This window comes from Aplysia californica, unplaced genomic scaffold, assembly GCF_000002075.1.
Source record: "Aplysia californica isolate F4 #8 unplaced genomic scaffold, AplCal3.0 scaffold00020, whole genome shotgun sequence".
NCBI classification, from domain to species: domain Eukaryota; kingdom Metazoa; phylum Mollusca; class Gastropoda; order Aplysiida; family Aplysiidae; genus Aplysia; species Aplysia californica.
In genome coordinates, this window is record NW_004797290.1 from 565,089 (window position 1) to 586,093 (window position 21,005).

General features: G+C 38.5%; 2 protein-coding genes and 1 long non-coding RNA gene across 7 annotated transcripts in view; 2 read left to right on the forward strand and 1 right to left on the reverse strand.

Moving 5' to 3' along the window:
* LOC101859617 (vam6/Vps39-like protein) overlaps nucleotides 1-4,720 on the forward strand; it is an 80,065-nt gene extending 75,345 nt beyond the window's left edge. The window contains exons 25-26 of the mRNA XM_005090623.3: nucleotides 1,488-1,579; nucleotides 3,152-4,720. Of these exons, the coding sequence (XP_005090680.1) occupies nucleotides 1,488-1,579; nucleotides 3,152-3,224 (165 nt within the window). The 3' untranslated portion in view covers nucleotides 3,225-4,720. The remainder of the gene's footprint in view (nucleotides 1-1,487; nucleotides 1,580-3,151) is intronic.
* Nucleotides 4,721-14,108: 9,388 nt separating this feature from the next.
* Nucleotides 14,109-21,005, forward strand: part of LOC101859991 (spectrin beta chain) — an 81,241-nt gene continuing 74,344 nt past the window's right edge. For 3 of the 5 annotated variants that reach the window (XM_035971941.1, XM_035971944.1, XM_035971949.1), the window contains exons 1-2: nucleotides 14,109-14,271; nucleotides 19,850-20,025. In XM_035971941.1, the coding sequence (XP_035827834.1) occupies nucleotides 19,902-20,025 (124 nt within the window). In that variant the 5' untranslated portion in view covers nucleotides 14,109-14,271; nucleotides 19,850-19,901. Of the gene's footprint in view, nucleotides 14,272-19,338; nucleotides 19,364-19,849; nucleotides 20,026-21,005 lie in introns of those variants that run through there. The other 2 variants (XM_035971947.1, XM_035971943.1) reach the window with 2 other exon arrangements.
* LOC118478405 overlaps nucleotides 18,655-21,005 on the reverse strand; it is a 10,715-nt gene continuing 8,364 nt past the window's right edge. The window contains exon 2 of the long non-coding RNA XR_004859023.1: nucleotides 18,655-19,366. This is a non-coding gene — a long non-coding RNA (uncharacterized LOC118478405). The remainder of the gene's footprint in view (nucleotides 19,367-21,005) is intronic.

Here is a 21,005-nt window from a genome sequence, read left to right on the forward strand (position 1 = left end):
GGGGGTAGGTGTTTTATTAAGGCGCTCGCAACTGCATAAGGTCATTAAAAAAATGAGCGCGCGGGACACATTTAAACATTTTCGGTAGGTAGAAAATTTTGAATTTTGCGCGGGTGGCGGCCGAAGCCAACTCTTATCGATTTTAGACCACTAATGGATCTTTAACGTGCGCAACTTGCTCTCGGGATCTCCGAGATTTTTCGCCCTTTTCCGAGAAGGCTAGGTATAGATCTTTCCAATCAGAAAATCAGGGGTGTGGCTGAAAGACAGCAATAAAAAGGAGCCAAGTAGAAAGGCTGCAGAAAGAGTCAGAAGCCCTGAGGAGGGGGCAAAGGAGGTGTGGGGGTGGGGGCAGAAAGTGGAGACGAAAGTAGACGACAGAACATTGCTAGAGAGCTGGAAAGGAGGTGAAAGAAGACAATTTTAGAGAAAAAAATGTTTTCCGTCGCTACCCGGGGTTTCGAAAAGGAGACCTTTGAATGAGAGGCGAACACCTCTACTTCTAGGCCACACACACACACACACACACACACACACACACACACACACACACACACACACACACATACTCATACACATGCACGTTCATTTTCTTTCGGTGTACCACTGTTTTCGGATTAAACGTGTTGGGTTAAAGCGGGCTCCACTGTGTATACATGTATTATCAGCTGTACACCACACATAATATGCACCTACGCTCAAAATGAAAAATATCTGAAAAGAATGCCTTGACACAGACGGAGAAAGTACATGTACTTGTATGAGAAGGAGAAGAAGCACACATAATGAAGTGTCTGTCATGGGCACTCATGTTTGAATACATGTCGTAATTACTGATTATTCATGGGTGCGTCGTCGGCTCAGTTCGTTTTGTTCTGGACCTTGGCACGGATTGCCTTAGTTTGAATCCACAAAAGGACGTTCTTGGCTTTTTGTGGTTTATGGAATGTTCAAAGTGGCTCTCCGCCCACATGGGGGGGGGGGGGGATGCGGGTGGTTGGAAGGTGCCACTGGTAGGATTTCGTCTCTTCTTTTCCTGTTCTTTTTGTTTGTCTAGATTGTTGCATGGTGTCACTGGTGGGTCTTAATTCTTTTTTTTTTTCGCTCTGTTGATAATATGTGTCTGTCTTGCTTTTTCTTGGGTGGTTGGCTGGTTCTCTGCAGTTGCTTATTCCCCTTCTTTCCTGCAAAAAGTATTGTCTTTATCTCTCCTCTAAGTTTTTTTTTTTTTTTTTGTGTATGTTACTCTCTAGTGGCACCTTTAATCTTCAGCATTAATATTACCTATTCATGCTGCAAATGCTACTTACTAAAACTAGCTCTTTCCCAGCACAAAATGACTGTTATTGTGTCGGTGTGCTTCTGCAGGAGGTGGACGTTAACTTCTGAGATTTTCATTCTTGGATAACTTTCATGTGTTGAAATGGGCTTTGATCCCGTACCATACGATAGGGCTACAATAATGAACCTCCACGTTGTGCCCTCAGGTCACGGATCAGCTGATCCGGCGCCAGTCTGTGAAGGTGAATGTGACGGACGAAGACATCTGCCGGTCGTGCAGGAAGAGAATAGGACAGAGGTAAGTGGGTGGTTGGCGGATGCTCTGGTGTGGTTTGCTCCTTCTTTCCTATCAAACATCTATCGTCCTTATCTTCCCTCCTTCTTTTTTATGTTTGATACTTTCTTGTAACACCTCTAATCTTCTGGCGCTCATATGACCTTATGCAGTTGCGAGCGCCGTAAAACCTCTAATATAACAAAGGACAGAGGTAATGTGTTTGTGTGTGTTGTACGTCCCCCTTTACTCAAATCAAATCATTATGGGTGATTGGCGGGTGCTCTTGTGTGATTTGCTCCTTCTTTCCTATCAAAAGTCTATTGTCCTTATCTGTCCTTTTTTTTTTTTTTTTTTTTACTCCTTTGTAACACCTCTAATCTTTGATACTTACATAACTTGATTCTGTCGCAAGTGCCGTAAAATTCTTACTTTAAAAAATCCTTTGTAACTCTTCTAACCTTCGACACTTATATGACCGTATTCTGTTGCAAGCGCAGTACAACTCTCACTAAAACAAAAGAAACAAAAACAAATTAAATCATTTATTAGAGGCAGGCTGCTTAATTTCTCTGATCCAACGGCCACCTGAGTTCGAGCCCTTCGGTCAAGGCTGGCTGCTTTGACTCTGCCTGTCAGGGCTAACCTGGGCTGAGTGAAAAACAACATCCCAGCAAACAGACTGAAACACTCTGTAAAAAAAAAAAAATCCTGTCTTGGAATTCGAACTCACATTTCTTGCGTGCAGTTACAAAGAGCGCAATCATTATGCTGCAAATGCCTGTTAAAACTGAGATAAGTGGGCTGCCTCGGGGCCACATCACAACTCTTACCAGTAACAGAGGGAGCTAGATGTTAAAAGTACATGCACCCGTTGCCTTATATCTATGTATGTGCACAGTTGAGTGCCCGTTATCTTGACATGGTCAAGTGATACACACTTGCTTGATATGTGGATGTCTTGTTTCAAGGCCGAATGGGATAAATATTTTTTTTTAAGCAATTTGTTGTCCCCGGCTGTGTGTCTCAGTGGGGGTTAAGTGTATCATTTGAATCAGGATTAGGACCGTAAATGGGGTGGGGGGTGTTAAAGGGCAGGCCCTTTTACATGTTGAGTGAGGGAAGGGGATGTACAAGGACATCGTAGTTTCATAATCAGAATCATGATAATGATAATAATAATAATAGTAAATAGCACTAGTATTTGTATAGTGCAAATTCCCACTCAACAGCAACTTCTATGTTTTTACATCTCTATATATTATTACCCCAGCAGACTTGATAACTATCTGAGACAATCTCAGCGTCCTTGGAAACATTCAATGCAAGCAGCCACGTTACTGACATACTGACAAAATTTTTTGCTGCCTATGGCTAGGTACCCATTGACACCTGGGGGAAGTGGAAAAAAATTTTGTAAAGTACTCTTTCCAAGTAGACAAAGTTTTGCCTGGGGCTTGAACCCCCGGACTGGCAACCTCAGAATTACAAGCCCAGTTTTTCTTCATGAAATAACCTATTCTGAGTCAGTTATCTTTTAAAAATATGTCATGACATAATCCTTCTCAGCTATGTTTTGCTTTTCTCTCTTTCCAGTGTGTTCTGCAGATACCCCAACGGCCACCTTGTCCACTACTCCTGCTACACAAAGGATGCCCAGAAACAGTAGAAGAAGCTCTTCTTCCTTGTATTCCACTTTCAAATGATCGTGATATGTTGTATTGTGTACTAGTCTTATCTATACATAGCCAGGGTGCTAGGAGATGAAATAGTTTCAGTATCTTTGTTTGCTTGTTTGCACCTTTAAAATGACAGGGTTGTAGCCACTTTTTGCAAGAACTGAGTTACACACCTCATGTTTTCTGACACTGATCAGATGTCGTGCACACTTTGTCAAAGGCTCGAAACACCAGCCTTTTTTTTTTCAGTTTGACCTTTGAACAAATAATGTGTAATGCATTTGAGCTGCAAGACTGAGAATCTTTGAAACACATTTTCTTAAAACTATGCGTCATGGAGTTAAAAAACCTACCACTCTAAGGGCACTTGTTGTTCCTAGCTTATATAGTCTCCATACTTTTTATTTACAGTTCTAAGGGGGGTTTTTCCATTTGTTTGTTTTATATTGATTCCAATTAATGGTTATGAGGATGCTGATTTTTATAGTAATTGTAAGTCAATGCAATGCCAAGGGTACAATTGTGCTAAATGCATCGATCAGCAGAAATATGTGAATAATCAAGTACATTTTTCTCTTTTGGGTAAGTTTACATTAGTGAGAGAAAGTTCTTTTTTGCACGATATAAGTGGGGAAATCTTTTTCCCTCTTTCTCTCCCACTCTCATTCTGTGTCTGGTTTTTTTGTTTTTTATCCTGCGTTTTCTTGCCACAACCCCACCACATACAGTCCTGTCTTGCTTGTAGGCGTAGATCTCAGACAATGAGCTGGCTTGCTTGGTTGGTATCATGGAGAGCTATGATGCGGATAGCCTTGGTTCAAATCCACAAGCTTGTGAACTTGTGTTTGGCAGGGTAGTGTTCAAGGGTCGTTAACTCCTTGACTTGGTCCTCTATTAAGAAATGAATGTCTTGAAAGGAAACATTGACCCAACCCTAGGCAGGGAGCCCCAAAACTTTAAAGGTCCCTGAAAGACCTGCGATGAACAGCAGCCTTCTTACTAGAGATAGGAATGTCCGTTTAAAGATGAACGAGAAAAAGAAGAAGAGGAAGTCATTGATGATTCATTTAGAGATGCCCCCTCTTAAACTACCGTACAGTGTTAGAAGGGATGGGAAACCAACGCATGCCATACTATTATTATAAGATATAAGATGAATGATGTGAGGATGAAGAATGAAATCACCTGTGAGTTACTCTGATATTGCTACTATAGGTCTGTACATAACAGTTTTGTTTTTAGGTTGATTAAAAGTACTTTTCATGTCTCAACCCATTGAGATTCATTCTTTTTATACATTTATTTATACATGTAACTATTATTTGTGAGGCATCGTGGTGAAATCAGGCGTTTGTCATAATAACAAAATCGAAGTTATCTGCATTTTTCAGCTGGTGTGCCAAGTTGCACTGCATTTTTGTTTTTTGGCTCAAGACCTTTTATGTCGATTTGAAAACACATTTTTGAGAGGATTTTTACAGAAAAATGTTTATTAAAGGCTCAAAAAGTTTAAATTTTCATTTTCCATGGACTCTCAATCTATGGAAATCACCAATCCTTGGCCCATTTTCTCGCTAACTTTACCTCTGAAACCAAGAGACCCCACCTCGTTCAATCACAAATATCTCGAAGTCTATTCAAGACAGATGGGATTTTTTTCATTGTAAGATAGACTAATGTACAAGCTTTAAGATGATACCAATAACTCTGCATGCCCAAAAAGTGACCAACACCTGATTCTACCACGTTGTGACACGTTTATCATCAAGTTACTTTAGCTTTTATTCCATTCCTCTCATTTTCAGTGTCATGTCATAAACTTCTGCTAGTCACTCGCACAGTGCAGTCGTTTAATTAGCTTCGGTTGTTCAGTTGTTTGGGATATATAAAGTATCCCAATTTATCACATAGAAATGAAAACATTTTGGGAAGTGTAGATGTTGCTGAACAGTAGGCCTACACAGAATAAAACAAATGTTTTCATCTTTCTTAGTATATCGGCTTGCTATTTGAGCTTCTTTCCTCTTCCCCGGCTGCTTTTTTTTTTTTTGTAGTAAATTTTAACATTGATAACATTTGATATCAAATCACTTCAATATTTAAGTTCGGGGATTTACGTCAGTGCTTGTGTATAGAATTCAAAGTTCAAAGCTTGTGGGTGCAATATTGACTACATTTAGATGTAGGCTTGAATTTGTTTTACCTTTTGAGGGTTATTAACTTTAGCCTTCATAGGGTCCAACTATTTATTGTTTTTGAATGTCAGAGGGATCTCAGATTTTTTTCTCTGAAATTGTTATGGTTTAAAAAAACTGAAGTTTGACCCTTTTTGTTTTCATCATTAATTTTTATGTTTTACATAATGGCTTCTTGCACCTCACCCCAGCCAGGTTCAGTCTTGGCTGTCTGGTAGATGTTCACCTTTGGAGTCTTTGTGGGTTCCAAGTTTTTCTTGTCTTTCTTGGATTGTTTTTCCTCTCCAACCGGTGTCTTGGGTGTGGTCCTAGTACTAGCGGAGTGTTTTACTTCTAAAAGTAAAAAAAGGAAGCATTATAAGATAAGGACCTTTATAATTCTCAGTTTTATTGTTACTTTTTTTTTTCCAGCCCCCAGTCTTTGTTGCATCAGATTGCTTGTTATTTTTGCTTGCTTATTGAAATTTAGATTCTTTTTTTTCTGCTCTGTACTTAGTATGACCTTGACCTTTGTCTACACGCGTGTTGTCTCTGTTGGTTCTAATTTTATTACTTTTGAATTTTTTATGTTACGTCATTGTTCTTGATTTCAATTTGACTACATCCTCAAATAAAGAGTACGTGTATTCATTCCAATCACTCGTTTCTTATTGATGTCTTCATGGTGAGCTTAGAATGTGTTTTCCAGTGTCCCAAGGGATGTGCGTTTGTGGTGTGATAGAAATTCAGAGTTGTTCTCTTCCCAATTATTTACTGCAATATAAATGTATGTATGTTTAACTCATGCGATGCAGGGTTAGACAAAAAATGTGCATCAGTTGTTTTTGTGAGTGTTTGTGCTCTGCAATGCTTTGTCAGGACTGGATGTGAAATGATGAAAGATGCAACTATGACTACAGTCTTTCCCTTCATTGAACATGTATGATATTTTTTTTCACCAAGAGTTGCCTCAATGCTTTGCTGAAGATTAAAACTCAATTTTGACACCATACGTTTGATATGTTATAATTATAACATAACGCGTATTTTTATTCTCTTTGAGTTTGAGATCTAGAAATATTTCCTCAAGATTTTTCATATATGTTTAAATGTTTTCTAACTTGAAGCTGGCTCTATCACTTTTACTTTTATTTCTTTTATTAGACTTGTTCAAGTTTTTATGTGAGTTAAAGAGATTGAAATAAGAGTCAAGCATTGGGTTGTAACAAAGTGATGACAATTAGTTACACAAACTATGAAATGTTTTGTTTTATGATATCATATCTTATAGTTTGTCAAAACATTTTCATTTTATCTTGCAATGTAAGTTGTGCACCTTGAGTGTACTGAAACGTTCTTGTGGGCAGGAAATCACGTTCCCCCTTTTTTTTTTCCTTTCAGAAACTTTTTTTTTTTTCATTTTGTCTCCAGGATTACAGATCCCAATATGAAAGTTCTTGTTCATTGTTTCATCAAAAGATAAGACCCCCCCCCCCCCCCCCCCCGCCCCCATGTCAGTTAATTTTCCAAAAGGTTTTGCTTTCTTTTTGGGGGGGGGAGTGTATACAGACCCGGTAACCGGGAACAAAGTCACAAAGTATACAGACCCGGTAGGAACTCTTTTGTGATTTCGGAAAGTTTCAGCGTCCTCTTGGCTCAGGGATTTAGGGTAGCCCAAGGAGTTTACAGTAAAAGCTCCTTGGGGTAGGCCTAGACCTAGGTTCTTCCAGCTCTATGGCCTAGGTCTAGATCTAGACAGACAGACATAAATCATTGATCAAGTTGCGAGGTTAGCCTAGATCTAGATCTAAATGAAGATTGCGGATGTCTTTTCGATGAACGATTGTTTTTCCTCCGTTTTTGGAGTTGGAGAAATCACAATTTGAAGAAAAGAACAAAGTCATAATTTCAATCGAGCAGTCACCCTCTCTCTCTCTCTCTCTCTCTCTCTCTCTCTCTCTCTCTCTCTCTCTCTCCTCTGTCTCTGTGTATTGCTCGCATTCTCTTTTTCTTTGTTTGTCTCTGTCTTTCTTTCTCCCCACCTATTTCCCACTCTATCTTTCTCTCGTTCCCTCTTGTCAACTGGGGCATGTCATATATACATTTTGCTAGCACTTCCCCCCTGCTCTCTCTTTCTCTCTCTCTCTCTCTTTCTCTCTCTCTCTTTCTCTCTCTCTCTCTCTCTCTCTTTCTCTCTCTTTCACACACACACACACATACACACACACACACACACACACACTACCGGGTCTGGGCACTGAAACTTTCCGACATCACAAAAGAGTTCCCCTACCGGGTCTGTATACTTCGTGACTTTGTTCCCGGTTACCGGGTCTGTATACACTTCAGTTTTTTTACCCAAATCAAACCTATCCTTGATCATGTTCTTACCTTTTTATTTCATCAATCACATGAAATTAATACAATATTGATTTTTGCAAAGAAGTTTTGTCCTAGGACTTAAGCATCATGTGTATGCGCATGTGTATGTGTGTTGATGATATTTGATATGCCACCATTGGTATTTTTTTTATTGCAGCCTTTAAACTGGTGAACTTTTGTAGGCTGGTGTTATTCTCCTTATACTTTAACTCTGCATTGAAGGTTTATTTGCAAATAGTTGGTTTATCAGCAAAATAGATTGGTGAAGATGCTTACTGGTTTTCAATAGGTTTGAAAAATTTCGTTTCTCGCTTTATCTGGCCTTATGACTATGAGTTCCTCAGTGCTTGTGTAAATTTGCCTTTTTGTGCCGGTCAGAGATTTAACAGTTTTTTTACCTGTCATTGTCATGAGACAATTCTGATTAGTCAGTTGCTATCAGTTCCCTCACTGATTGCTTATTGTTCACTCAAATTATAAAACAAGAGAGTCTAAACAGGACAGACTCTTGAAATGTAATTTTCATATCTAGTTGACGAATAATGAAATAGAAATGTAGGTTTTAGGAAGTACCAGCTAAGTCTATGTTATTAGCGTCCGTAGCAATAGCTTTTCATTGAATTCTGCCTTGGCCTTTTTGTCAACTTTGTATTCTCGCATGGCCTGATATGCAATTTAATAAACCAGTGCTTAAAGCTTAATTGAAATAGAAGAGGATGAAAATTCTGTATGTTTTGACTGTTTGTTCTGGCGCTATTACCATGGAAAAAAAAAACACGCCCAATTGTCAAAGCATAATATGTTGAATTGATCTGCTCTGAATTGCTAAGAGAATCAAAACTGTGGGTCTGTTGACCCCTTTTTAGAATGTGAAAGTCATTTGTTTAGTGTAACTGGTATTTAATTGTACTTTTTAAAGATAAAATTTAGAGAGAATGTGCTGTTTAATTATTCAGATGGTAAATAAAGCACTTTACTGTACTTCAAAAGACTCAGGGTTGATTTAATGAGGTAACATAGTTGCACCTGGATTGTTGGTTGGTTGACTTCCCCCCATTGCAACAGAGATGGACACCAGTTCTGAGGTCTAGTCTTCTTTGAATTGAAACTTGTGTACAACTGCAATTCTCAGACTTGTAAGAAATATCCAAAATATCTATGTGCCTGCCTTTGAAATAACCGAGCTATATTTTAGATATGTGGGTTTGAAGTGTGGAATAATTTAACTGTATTCTACGGAACAATGTTTGAAGGAGACTTGCAACCAACCATAATTTCTGTACCTCTTCTCAAATCCCGATAGTTATATTCCACATGCACATTTACAGCAAATATATCTTGTGGCATTTATCTTTGCAGATAATTGCAAAGTCGATCTGTAAATTGTATCTTCTTATGTACCATGTGAAAAATAAAATTAAACAATGCCATCTTTCCCATATTATTTTATTTTCTTACTTTTTTTTTTTGGGAACTTCAGTTGTCTTGACTCGTCCTTTGTGCTCCTCTCATTTTTTTCTTTGTCATTTATCTTTGTCTGTAGGTCTATGTTGTGTCCTTGTCTGTGCATGCGTGCGGGTGCCCATGTGTGTGTGTGTGCGTGTGTGCGCGCGAGTGTTTGTGTTGGTATGCTTGTGTGCTTAATACTTTTGAATTTTCAGCTGTTCCACTGTTCACATCACTTTTCTACTAAGCTTACGCAAATGTCTTTACTGTCAATTTCATGCAATTAACATTACTGATGACTGAACCATTTGCTCAAGCTGTAGAAATTTATGTTAAATTGGAGGTCCCACTTTTTAAATTATATAATGATATATAATAATAATGATAATAAAAGTTCGTCCTTTATTGTCTAACAATGACCAAAGTAAAATAGTAGAATCAAAGATGTGCGCAGCTAGCTGTCTTCTTTCTTAGTTTCAGCATTTCTTATTTGAGAAGCCTCATACATGTATTATGACTTGCTACCCTCTGTGACTGCTGCTGTCCAGCTTGGTCCCTCAGGGGCTGGACAGTCCCATGTCAAAGAATTCATGTTGAAGTCCTTCAAGAGACACATTCAGGGTGTCTTTGCATCGCTTTTTCGGTGCACCAAGTTGACACTTCTCTGAGGACAGTTCAGAAAAGAATACTGAAATCAGGCATTACTTACTACGACTTACGACGTGGCCAGCCCAGCGAAGTTGAGTCATTACAGTATTGAATAAAACATCAAACCGAACTTCAAAGCCTCTGAAAAGATCTGGGTACGTTGGAGAGTGCTAATATTGTCTATCTGCTCCCCGAACAAGATGGAACACGTAGATGTAGCCGTTCTTCCACATCCATTGGACATTGGCGAGTCACTTACTTTCTACATTCCGGTTTATTTTTATGTTGTTGTCAGATCATCAACTTTGTTTAGTTTTGGTAAGAGTTTTACGGCACTTGCAACACTGGGGTCATATAGTGAAGAAGATTAGTGGTGTTACAAGGGAGTAACAAATACAAAAAAGAAGGAGGAGAGACAAGGACGATAGATGTTTGATAGAAAATAAGGAGCAAATCGTCTTACTTTTTTTCCCAGCACTAAACCATTGTTGTGTGCTGCTGTGTACTCAAATAAGCAAACAACTTAAGCCCCAACTTTATAGGGGATTGGGAATGGCAGGGTAGGGTTGTTTTTTTGTGTGTTTTTTTTGGGGGGGGGTTCTGGGTTTTGTTTGGGGTTTTTTTTTGGGGGGAGGGGCAAGGGGTAATAGAACCACTAGTTCTCCCCTCTTGTTTTTAAACTATAGGCCTACGCATGAACAGGTATGCTCAGATGGCCGGCGTAACAGATAGGCACTTCGTTGTCGTATGCTGAAGAAACAAGCTCGATTCCTATGTGGGAAGACTTTTTTTCGAGTAAGGTACCGTATATCGTCATGTTTCTAAATTGTATTGATGGTGCGTAAAAACAAATACATTTTTATTTTTAAAGATGCTCAGGTGTTTCTTTCGCGATTTAAAAGTTCCTTTTGTGTGTCGTCTCTGCCCTTTTCCTTTTCTTCGTTCCCCTCCATCTTCTTTATGCAGGTGGTTAGAGGGCGCCACTGGCGGTTGCAGACTTATTTTCTTCCCCTCTGTGTTTCTGTCAACCTGCCTTGTCTTTTTCAATGTACCGTCGTGTAACCAAATTACATGGGGGGGGGTTGTTTTTCTAGGTGGGGTGGGGGGGGGGTGTCGGCTATGTGCTTCTCTTTACTCAAACTTTAACTCATCAGTTTCTAACAGCCTGTTTTTGAGATGACGTAGTAAGTGTGTCCAGCAGGACGTTATAAAACAAGACTTAGTCAATTAGTAATAAGACTGTCGGTGATGGTTAGTAGGAAAGTAATTGAAACAGTTTTGCTTTGACGATTAGATCCCTCAAAAAGCAAGGGGAGTCTAAAGTAATTACACCTATTGAAATATTGTAGAAATCATCACATAAGCCTGGGTTATGTCCTGGGAAGCAAAGAAAAAAGTACTGCAATAAATAAGCTTAGTACGAGTACGCAGTCGGTTGGCCCACATCAATCAAGAATCTGAAGTGATCACTGAATAAAGAACAATGTGACACCATCGCATAGACCTGTGAACTGAGAAGCAAAAAAAAAAAAGGAACATTACCATTTGTTGGGCTTAATGCTTATGTCCCTGGTCTAACGCACGCCCTTCTTCTTAAATCAAAACACATGACACGAGACTGAAAAACGTTAATAGCTTAAATAAATACATGTAATGTTGTTGTTTAGGCAGTGAGCCGTCTTTAAATGCCCTCATCGATGCAAATATAGCTTTACGTTCCAAAGCTAGTGCATCTTTTGGCAGACTCAAAGCAAGGGTTAATGACTGTCGTGGCATTCGCATAGATACGAAGTTGAAAGTCAACAATGCTGTGTTGTCTCCGCTAACCCTGGTGCGGAGGCCTGTACTGTGTTGCCAAACCCTACTATATATAAGAAGCTTAATCAGTTCCACATAAATAGTCTCAGGAAAATTCAAGGCATCAAATAGTAGGACAAAATAACTACCAGATACAGAAATGCTCAAAAGGGCAAATACCGAGAGTCCGTTTTTTTTTGCTCAAAAGGACTCAACTTCGCTAGGCTGATCATGTCGTTAGAATGCCTGATTTCAGAGTCTCAAAGGCAGTATTCAATTCTGAGCTGTTCTCTGGGAAACGTAGTTGGCGCTCCGATAAAACGCTGCAAACGACACCCTGAAAATGTCACGGAAGGACTTCCGTTTGTTAATCCCTCTGCATGAGAGAATCTATAATAACCTGACAGACTGTGATAGTGATAGGAGGGTAGCTATCGCAGAGGGCAACAAATCACGAGAGGCTTTTATTGCTTATTGCTTCATGAATTAAAAGCACTGAAGCCAAGTGAAAAGCCTGCAAGCTGCGTCCATCTTCACTTTGAAAGGAAGCTTTTGAATGCTAAAAAAGTGGCAAACTCTTCTCTGCCAGAAATGGTCTATTGGTCAAAGCTGAAAGCACAATTGATCACCTTAACCTAATTATTTCTATTATCTCTTTAACTTTAATAAATATTCTCCACCTGCAGATGCACTGGTCATCATCAGACGCTGATGGACGACATCTTTAATTCAGCACCTTAACACCCCCCCCCCCAAACCTCGATTTTCCAAGCATCTTACTTGACTCCTAAACATTCTTCTTGTTCTTTTTTTTTAGTATCTACCAGCATTACGTCAAAATATTGGAGAAAAAAACCTGTGCAATGCTATATTATATCTATGATTACCAACAGAAAATATCTTCATACACCAGAGGGTATGAGGTGTAGCGGATAGACGCTTCGCTGTCGTACGCAGATGAGCCGAGTTCGATTCCCATCCCAAATGGGCAGGACATTTTTATCGAATACCAGTATTTCGGTTTTTCTGCTGGGACGTATCCCTCTTCACCACATGTTGTTCCCGACATGCAGTGTTGGAAACTCACCTCCATATATGATCTAAATTATGTCGACGGGGGAGTAAAAACAACCACAGTTTTTAAAAAAATCTTCATTCGAACTGACAAGAAAGGTTGTAACAATGTCTGATTATTTTCTCACGTGTCTGGCAGAGTATAGTCCATGTCTTTACTGAAACTCGCACACTTTGACAGTGTCCTCTGTAAACAGATAGCCTTGATTTTTTAAACCTTCCATTCATAACCAATGTTACTCTGTAATTATTGTTTAAAGTGCAGTGAAGTGGTCAACAAACAAGGCTCGCACGCGGTCATCTGTGTGGGCCGCACGTAACTTTATAAGTAGGCCTATGCCTGTTTAGAAGCTTCTTTGACGCAATATGATGACAGTCTTCATGGTTTATTTTTAAAACAGAAAAACCTGTGTTTTTTGAAAATTATCGGTAGTGGTGTTGTTGTTTTTGTTTTTTTATTTTAATTAGGCCCTTTACAGGCTATAGCTAGGCTATGCATTTTAGATACAATAAAGTTGGTTGACCCATAATATTAGCTGGGCACTTGTATCCACTTATTTTACACACCAGCAACTAAAGATAAGCATAAAAACGAAAACATTGAGCATGCTAGATAATAATCTACTGAGCTATTTAAACACCCATGTTTTTGTGGGAAGCATGCATGCATTAACAGCTAGGCCTAGGGCTGTTTTTTCTCCTATCATTAATTGGCATCTGGATAATTTATAGGCTACACTTGTTTCTGATAGTTTAATTTTTCGTTCTGTAATTATATTAATCGCCTCTCATAAAAAAAAACCCTGTTAAGAGTGGGTGTGCAAGACATTGATAAAATAATCCACTGGAACTGGAGAGTATTGCCCATAACTGTTGCCCTGTAGTGTGTTGATATTGCGTGTGGCTGGCGGCTTCTCGCAAACCAGTGCATGGTCATGGGTGTTCATTAAAACACATTCGAAGCGCTTCCCTCCTCAATGCATTACACTATCATCAGTTTATCTGAGAAGTCAAACCCATTGAAAGGACTAACATTAGCCTGTGTGCCCCTGGATGTATCATTCGTTGAACAAAAATTAAAGTTCAATAATGCTATATGCGATCATCACAAAATTCCAATGCATTATTCATCAAGGTGCGCAGAGTCTGGGGCATCCTCATAATAATGTCAGAAAAACACAGGTGTATTCTTCCGCGGACTCACCTTTTCCGAATATAGGTATTTACGGGCTAGATATTAATACTTTTTGTAACTAAAGCTTTTGGGATTTCTTGAACAAAACAGGGTATGCTTTATTAATGTTTTATGCTTCGATAGATCATAAGTATATTGGGACTACTTTATCATTCTGTTAGCAATACCATTCTATACTTCCCTTCGAGAGCTCGCGTCGGTTCCCGCAATCTTCTGCAACCCTTGCTTATTGCAAGCCCTGTGTGAATTTTAGTTCAGTATTTGGGTGGCTCCAGAAAACATTGGATATACATAGTTTTCACATACGATCCTATCCTCCAGGTAAGGTTATTTTGACTTCAATGTGTAACTGTTGCGTTTTTAGGATTACAACCTGATGCGATTGATCACTGCAAGGGGGAAATGCCCTTCAAAATGGCGGTGTGTTTTCGATTCGGGTGTCTGGAGAAAGGGCTCCTTGTATTTTGATCAGTAGGAACCAGTTATTGAAAGTTGATATTGCATGTGCTTTGTGTGTTATAAGTCTATTACAAACATACATTATGTAAGCATTCTTTTTCGAAGTGACCACGTATTCAGTCTTGATATGACGCCGGTTGGCAAGCGTCCATAGAGATAGCGAGTCTCAGCCGCTTCCGCGTTTGATGGTTAGATCCTAGCAGAACATAAAAATTGACGCTGCAACAGTAACACATTCAGGTTTGTCCGGTTACCCAGGTAATAACAATACTCAAAAACCTTTTTTCTTCTTCAATACATTTTTAGGCTTACGACAGTGGTCACATAAATGTTTGTCAACCGTAGGCTGTTTTTCTATGACTCATAAATAAATCGCCCGAACTGAGGAACTGAAATAATTTTGAATTAGATAGCCTAACGTTACAAGGCAACACTATCAAGGTGAAGGTCTATCTAGATTTTAGATCTTGAATCTGAATTTCACCTTTACCCAAAATAGTTAACGCTGGCTGTAGGCCATACGGGACAAAATTTTTTGTAATATTGATTTTTATAGAGGCCTATTTATGATAGATCAAGATGATTAATAATTAATCAGCCAAGATAGGAATAGGTCTCTGTACTCCATATATAGATCTATATATATATAATATAGGATTGTAGTCTAGATTTAGATCTCTAGGCTCTATCTAGACTCTAGATCTAGATCTAGATCTAGATATCTAGATCTATACTAAAGTAGAGTTGGTTGTTTTGTTTTTGTCTTTTTAAGCTAGATCTAGATTAGATCTAGATCTATCTAGACTTTCTATGAAATCTGTGACATCTGACATGTAATGAAATGTGTACTTTTTTATGCATGCAGCGAAGGTGCAGTGGTCCAGGTAGATCTAGTTTACATTGCACCTGCTCCAATCACCAATTCCATGTTGTGACAAATAGGCCTAGAAAATCTAATAGATTTTTTATAGAGGCCTTTGGCTTTGGTTACGATATATTGGCACCTTTTCATTTTGTGTCATTTGCCAAAATGCTTCTCCTATGATACAAAAAACAATGTTGAAATAAGAAAAGATATAATGTAGTCTATTCTATATTATTACATTTGCAAACCATATTTCTGTGCAATAATATAGAGTCTAGTGTAGTGGTGATAATAAATAATAAAGTGTAAAGCGCATAGCAAAGAGCATGCTGTGGAGTTGGGCTATGCATTAGTAGGGATTGGCAGGTACCGGTACCCAGAACCGAAACTCTCAGTTCTACCGAGGGAGGTGTCAGTACCGGCACCAGGCCTCCAGTATCGGCTCTGGGAAGGAGCAGACACCAACAGTTTTTTACCGGGCCACGGGAAGTGTGCAGTGTGTAGGCATAAGCCTAGGCCTAGCAGCTGTGACGTCAGATGCACAATGCAGCGGGTGACCTTCAGATTCAAAATTGACAAACAATCAAAAACAAAGTTTGCTTAAATTTATATATGGCAAGCCACTTTGCTTATTTTGATGCGCTGATTCCGAAAATGAAATCAATATTTAGATCTAGCTGTGATAAAAAATGTTTTAAAATTCTGCACGCAAAGTTTAATCCCGCGCGGCGTCAAACTTTAAAGGTATTTTGTGTCGCAGATCGCCTCTCCAATTATGACTTGTTTGTGTTTGCGGGTAGCGCAGATCGTTGCGTTAGATGCGAGACGCACAGTCTTTGACGTCACCTCCTTGTGTCACTCCCAGTATGGGTGCCGAGAAAGTACAGACACTGGGATTCGCCGGTACTGCCCAGCACTACTATGCATGCGCTACGCTATACAAGTGCCGTTTGTTATTATAACTATTAAATAAATATTGTATTATTTTATTATTTATCATTGTTATTGTTATTTATTATTATCATTATTATCATTAATATATATATATATAAATATGCACAAAACAAAGTGGAGTTGGAATGGTAAATAAAGTGTGTGTGAATGTGAGTGTGCATGGGGAGGAAGCAAGTGAATAATATGATAATGTCATGTCGTAGTGTGTGGAAGTTCGCATTTTGAAGATTTTTTTCATTTTTTCAATAGGCTATCACTGTAAACAACAGAGTTGATTACCCATTTAGTTCAGAGTGTTTCTTTTGTTGGGTTTTATAGTTGTAGTTTTTGTTATGGTAAAAACCGGCTGCTTTTGACAGTCTATTTTTGAGAGATAATTTTATAATTTACACACACGTGTTAATGTAATGTAAATTGTTTTCCCCATTTGAGCTTTTGAGGGAGTTTGTGACAAGGTAACTCTTGACAGTTCTAATCCCAACCAGTTCTTTTCCTGAACTGTCAGAGTGAATCTCGAGTTAAAAAGAAATGCTGTCATTCTTAGTCTGTCTATCTCATAATCATAGTGCTCGTGTTTGGGAAATAGAAACAAGACAAGTGTCTGGACTGAACTACCTTCTTGAACTGAAGTTATCATTTTTATTTCTAAAGAAACTGCATGCTCAACATATTCAGACTTTGTGCAGAGTGATATGAAACGTTTCTGTGATTTTGCTGCTACATTTTTTAGCATGACGTACTTTTTATTATCCCTTCTCAGTGACTGACAATATTTTTAAAAATGACAAATCAACGCTTTTTAAAGAATTATTTGTTTTAAAAGTATTTGTTTTTCAAGATGACATTCATTAACCCAAAGAAGGGGCAAGTGGCTGAAAACATACACTTTAAATTGGGATAAAGTTAGGTAGTTTCTCAGAATTTCTGATAATAGCCTTTTAAATTGCTCTCATCATTGTTATGGTTGAATTGGTGTTTGGAGAGAATGTAGGCAATTTTTATGTTCTAGGTTTGATAAAGTTGCGCTCTGTCGCATCTTTCCAGTCACTTCTACACTATAAATAAATGAACTAGAAGAGATTGTTTTCTGTGTTCCTGGTGCAGAATAAAACTCTGTTTTAGGGAGGTGCAATTGTGAGTGGAGTGGAGTTATATTTATGTTGACGAACACAGTCTGTTGTACTTTAAGTTATAAATGCCTTGTAACCTAGATATTTTCCAGCAACCAGGGCGTCCAGGGGAGCAAATTCACAGAATTTGTCGTTTGCAAATTGTCTTTCTCATTTTTCTATTTTTCACCTTCAGTTGGGTTGTTGTTATAATCTTTTCTGTCTTTTTCTTAAAAATAAGCAAGTGACTATTCTCCGGCGTTGCGCAGGTCAATAGATCGATGGCCATTTTCCAGCGTCACGAATAGTTGCACATGTATGTCGCTTCTCTAGAGCTTTCCATATATCCCCTGTCGACACTTATGTCCATTATTATTGCTGCAGATTATTGCAACTGAGTTCAGTGCCAGATGCGCCTTCTTGTACTTCTGGTTGTGACTGAGGGTTGTTGGCGCTTCTGGTTCTGTCACCTCTTGATACAGAAATTCCTCCTCCTTCCGTCACTGGAGCTTTCATTGAGTAGTGGCTGCGTGTCAACCTATGGTGAATTGCATTCTGAAATGTCGACCCTGATGAGTGTTTTTGTAAGGCCATAACGTGCCGACATGGGAGATGAAAAGCTGTGGAGAAGCGACATATATATGGTATATTGATCCTGATCCGCTATTCCGTTATAATTGAGATCGAGATAGAATCAATAGTTGGAAAAAAAACAACAACCAAAAAAAACCCCCACACGCACAACGTGCCAGATGTTCAGGTAACAGAAAAACGAAGACTCCGCCATAATATAAGTTCAAATAACGGGGAGAAAAAAAACGTGGAAGATTTGCGCTAATCTCAGCACCCTTTGGGTTTCAAATTGATATTCATGTTTACGAGATCGTGGCGCTATTTTCAGAAAAGTTGAGTGGCATCACTGACATGTGCAACTGTACGTGACACCGGAGAATAGCCATAGATCTATTGACCGGCGTTACGCCGAAGAATAACCACTGATAAAATTAGATATTGTCAAGAGTGAAGTGTGACTTCTAACGTAAGATTCAGACAATTAAATAATCATAATAAAGCAATACACTGAGTGTGTATGGGTTTGGGTATTTTTTACATTACAACACTACACAAGATGGCCACCTGTCCAAGATAACCACTTTTCTCTTTGACAGTGGGTGGCCAACTTACACAATTTCAACTGTAATATTTAACTTCCATATCCTGATGCACTACTTTAAAAAGAATCAGGAGGGGGTCAGCCCCCCCCCAAAAAAAAGCAAAAAGACCACAAGCAAACCAAAAATACAACCACAGAACATTTTTAAAGCAACTAATTACTCCTTTAATGCAGATTCAGATGGAACATTTCTAGTATTGTGGATTGTAGTAGATACTCGACTGTCAAGTGGTACCGTTGTCAGACATCTGTTGGTAAATCGTCAGGTAGATCAGAAACATACAGAGGGGCCGCGCCTAGCGCTATATTGTATTATTGTATTTTATTATTGTTGGGAGGAGGGAGTAAAGAGAATCATCATTTTGGATTCTTTGTGGCTTGAGTCCTACTGATTTCTCTGTCATTATACCCATGAATTTAATAAACATTGCAATTTTAGTCACATGGGACCATCATGTGTGTTTAGAATTATAGTTTTACCCCCACTTCCTGTTTAAAAAAAAGTAAAGAATACGAATGGACTTTTAAGAATTAATTTTATTTTTCCGTCTTCCATTTACAGATATTTCTGTATAGTATGTTAGACATGTTTCCAGTTCAGTTCATGGAGTGAGACTTGTCCGTAATTTAACTGTTACAGCTAGCAGAACAACTTGTTGACCTTTATAGCTGAGTAATAATGCACAATGCTTATGGAGTGGTCCATATTACACTATACACTGTTGGATCATAGGCACACATCTAAATGCCAACTGCTGCAGATGGGATGAAGATGAAGGGCACTGTGTTCTCTTGTGGAGGGCTGGAACACTTCTGGCCGGATACTGTCCACACTGGTGCTCTCAGTTGATGGTGCTGAATGAAAAATTAGACATATTGAAAGCAATGTTATCATAGACTGTTATAATATGTCATAATATTTTTTTATGCTGAATTTTGTTAAAGGAAACCTTCAAAAAGTTCATGTCATAAGAACACAGAATAGCTGAGAAGTTTAAAAAAAAAATCAAATAAGTGATGAATGTGGAGTATAGCTCCTAATTGTAAAAAACAAAATTGAGTTGAAGAGAAATTAAGCTATAAAAGTTTCTCTGTAATAATGCTATTTAAATAATGTGATTAATTGAAATGATTGTAATACTTATTTCACTTCTGTAATCATTTCATTGGACCTTTGTGGTTTTAATATACATTTGTTCCTTTACTGCAAAAGGAATAGAACTGAATCTACAAAACGTTTCAGTGCTGCTGTTTTTCAGCAATTTCACAATTGTTACAATGTTCCTTCCTGCATTGTTAAGATTTTACCTCAAGTCATCAGGTCTTGCATTTTTTTAGGATCGTGGTGGTGAATGAATGAGTGAGGGGGTGCACTGAACACACACGCACAATGACAGAGATTGAGTCGCTGGTCAACAATGTCCGATGGGACCCTGGAGTAGTAGATGAGGACTTCGATGCGGTTAACAACTCCTCCAAGCTTTTTGAGAGGTCAAGAATCAAGGCTCTAGCGGGTGAGTCACTTCAGTTGTTTACTGGTTATCGTAGCTTTAGTTGTTGGCTGGTTATAGTAACCTTAATTATTTGTTGATTACGTCAACCTCAGTTGTTTTTGTCAATCATGCTAACTTCAAATGTTTGTTTATTATATTTATATATTATCTCTGTTTTATATCCATGGTCGTGCCATGGATGATATTGATTTGTGTAAATGAAAATGAAAGAAAGAGATGGACAACTCATGGTCCGGGGATCTCGTCTAGTCAGTGAAGAGACTTTTTCTTGGTCTCAAGGTGTACTTTTACAGTGGTACAAATAAGTCTTTGTGTTCAAACTCATCTGCCCCCCTGCTTGTATTGTGCTTTTACTGCCTTGAGTGCTCTTGAAAAACTTGCTTTGGTTTGAAGGATATCATATTGATCCATTGTAAAAAAACCAAAGGCTTTTACAAATACTGTACCCCAGGAGCAGTCTAGTCAAAATAGTGTCTTGCTCAGGTATTTTTAAAAACTGTTTGAAGTCAAATTTCTCAAAATTAGGCACTGAGCAGATAGATCTTTTTAATTCAAGGGTAGGCCTATCAGTTTGGTGCTTGAATTTTTATTTTAATTGGTTGTTTGAACAGTATCAATCACAGAATGCTTTTCCTAGTAAGAAAACATTTAGTCTTTTCAAAGCAACAAGCTCTTTGAATATTCCATGTTTGATTCCTATTTTAAAGTAGTGAATGCGAAACATTGAATTGACCATCACATCACTGAGGCTTTTTTATGGAACAATGACTGCCGAATGAATTGTCCTTTTGTTTTTCCTCTATTGGGCTGGAGAGATCGGTTATAAGTAGTAAACGCACTTGTTGTACATTGGTCAATGGAAAAAAACTAAGTTTAAGTCTGAATCATGTGTCCTGTCAGGGTTTATTGGTGGTTTCTATTTCTAGTTCACCAGTTTGTCTAAGTCTAAACAAGACCGGCAAGGGTCGCTGACGAATCTC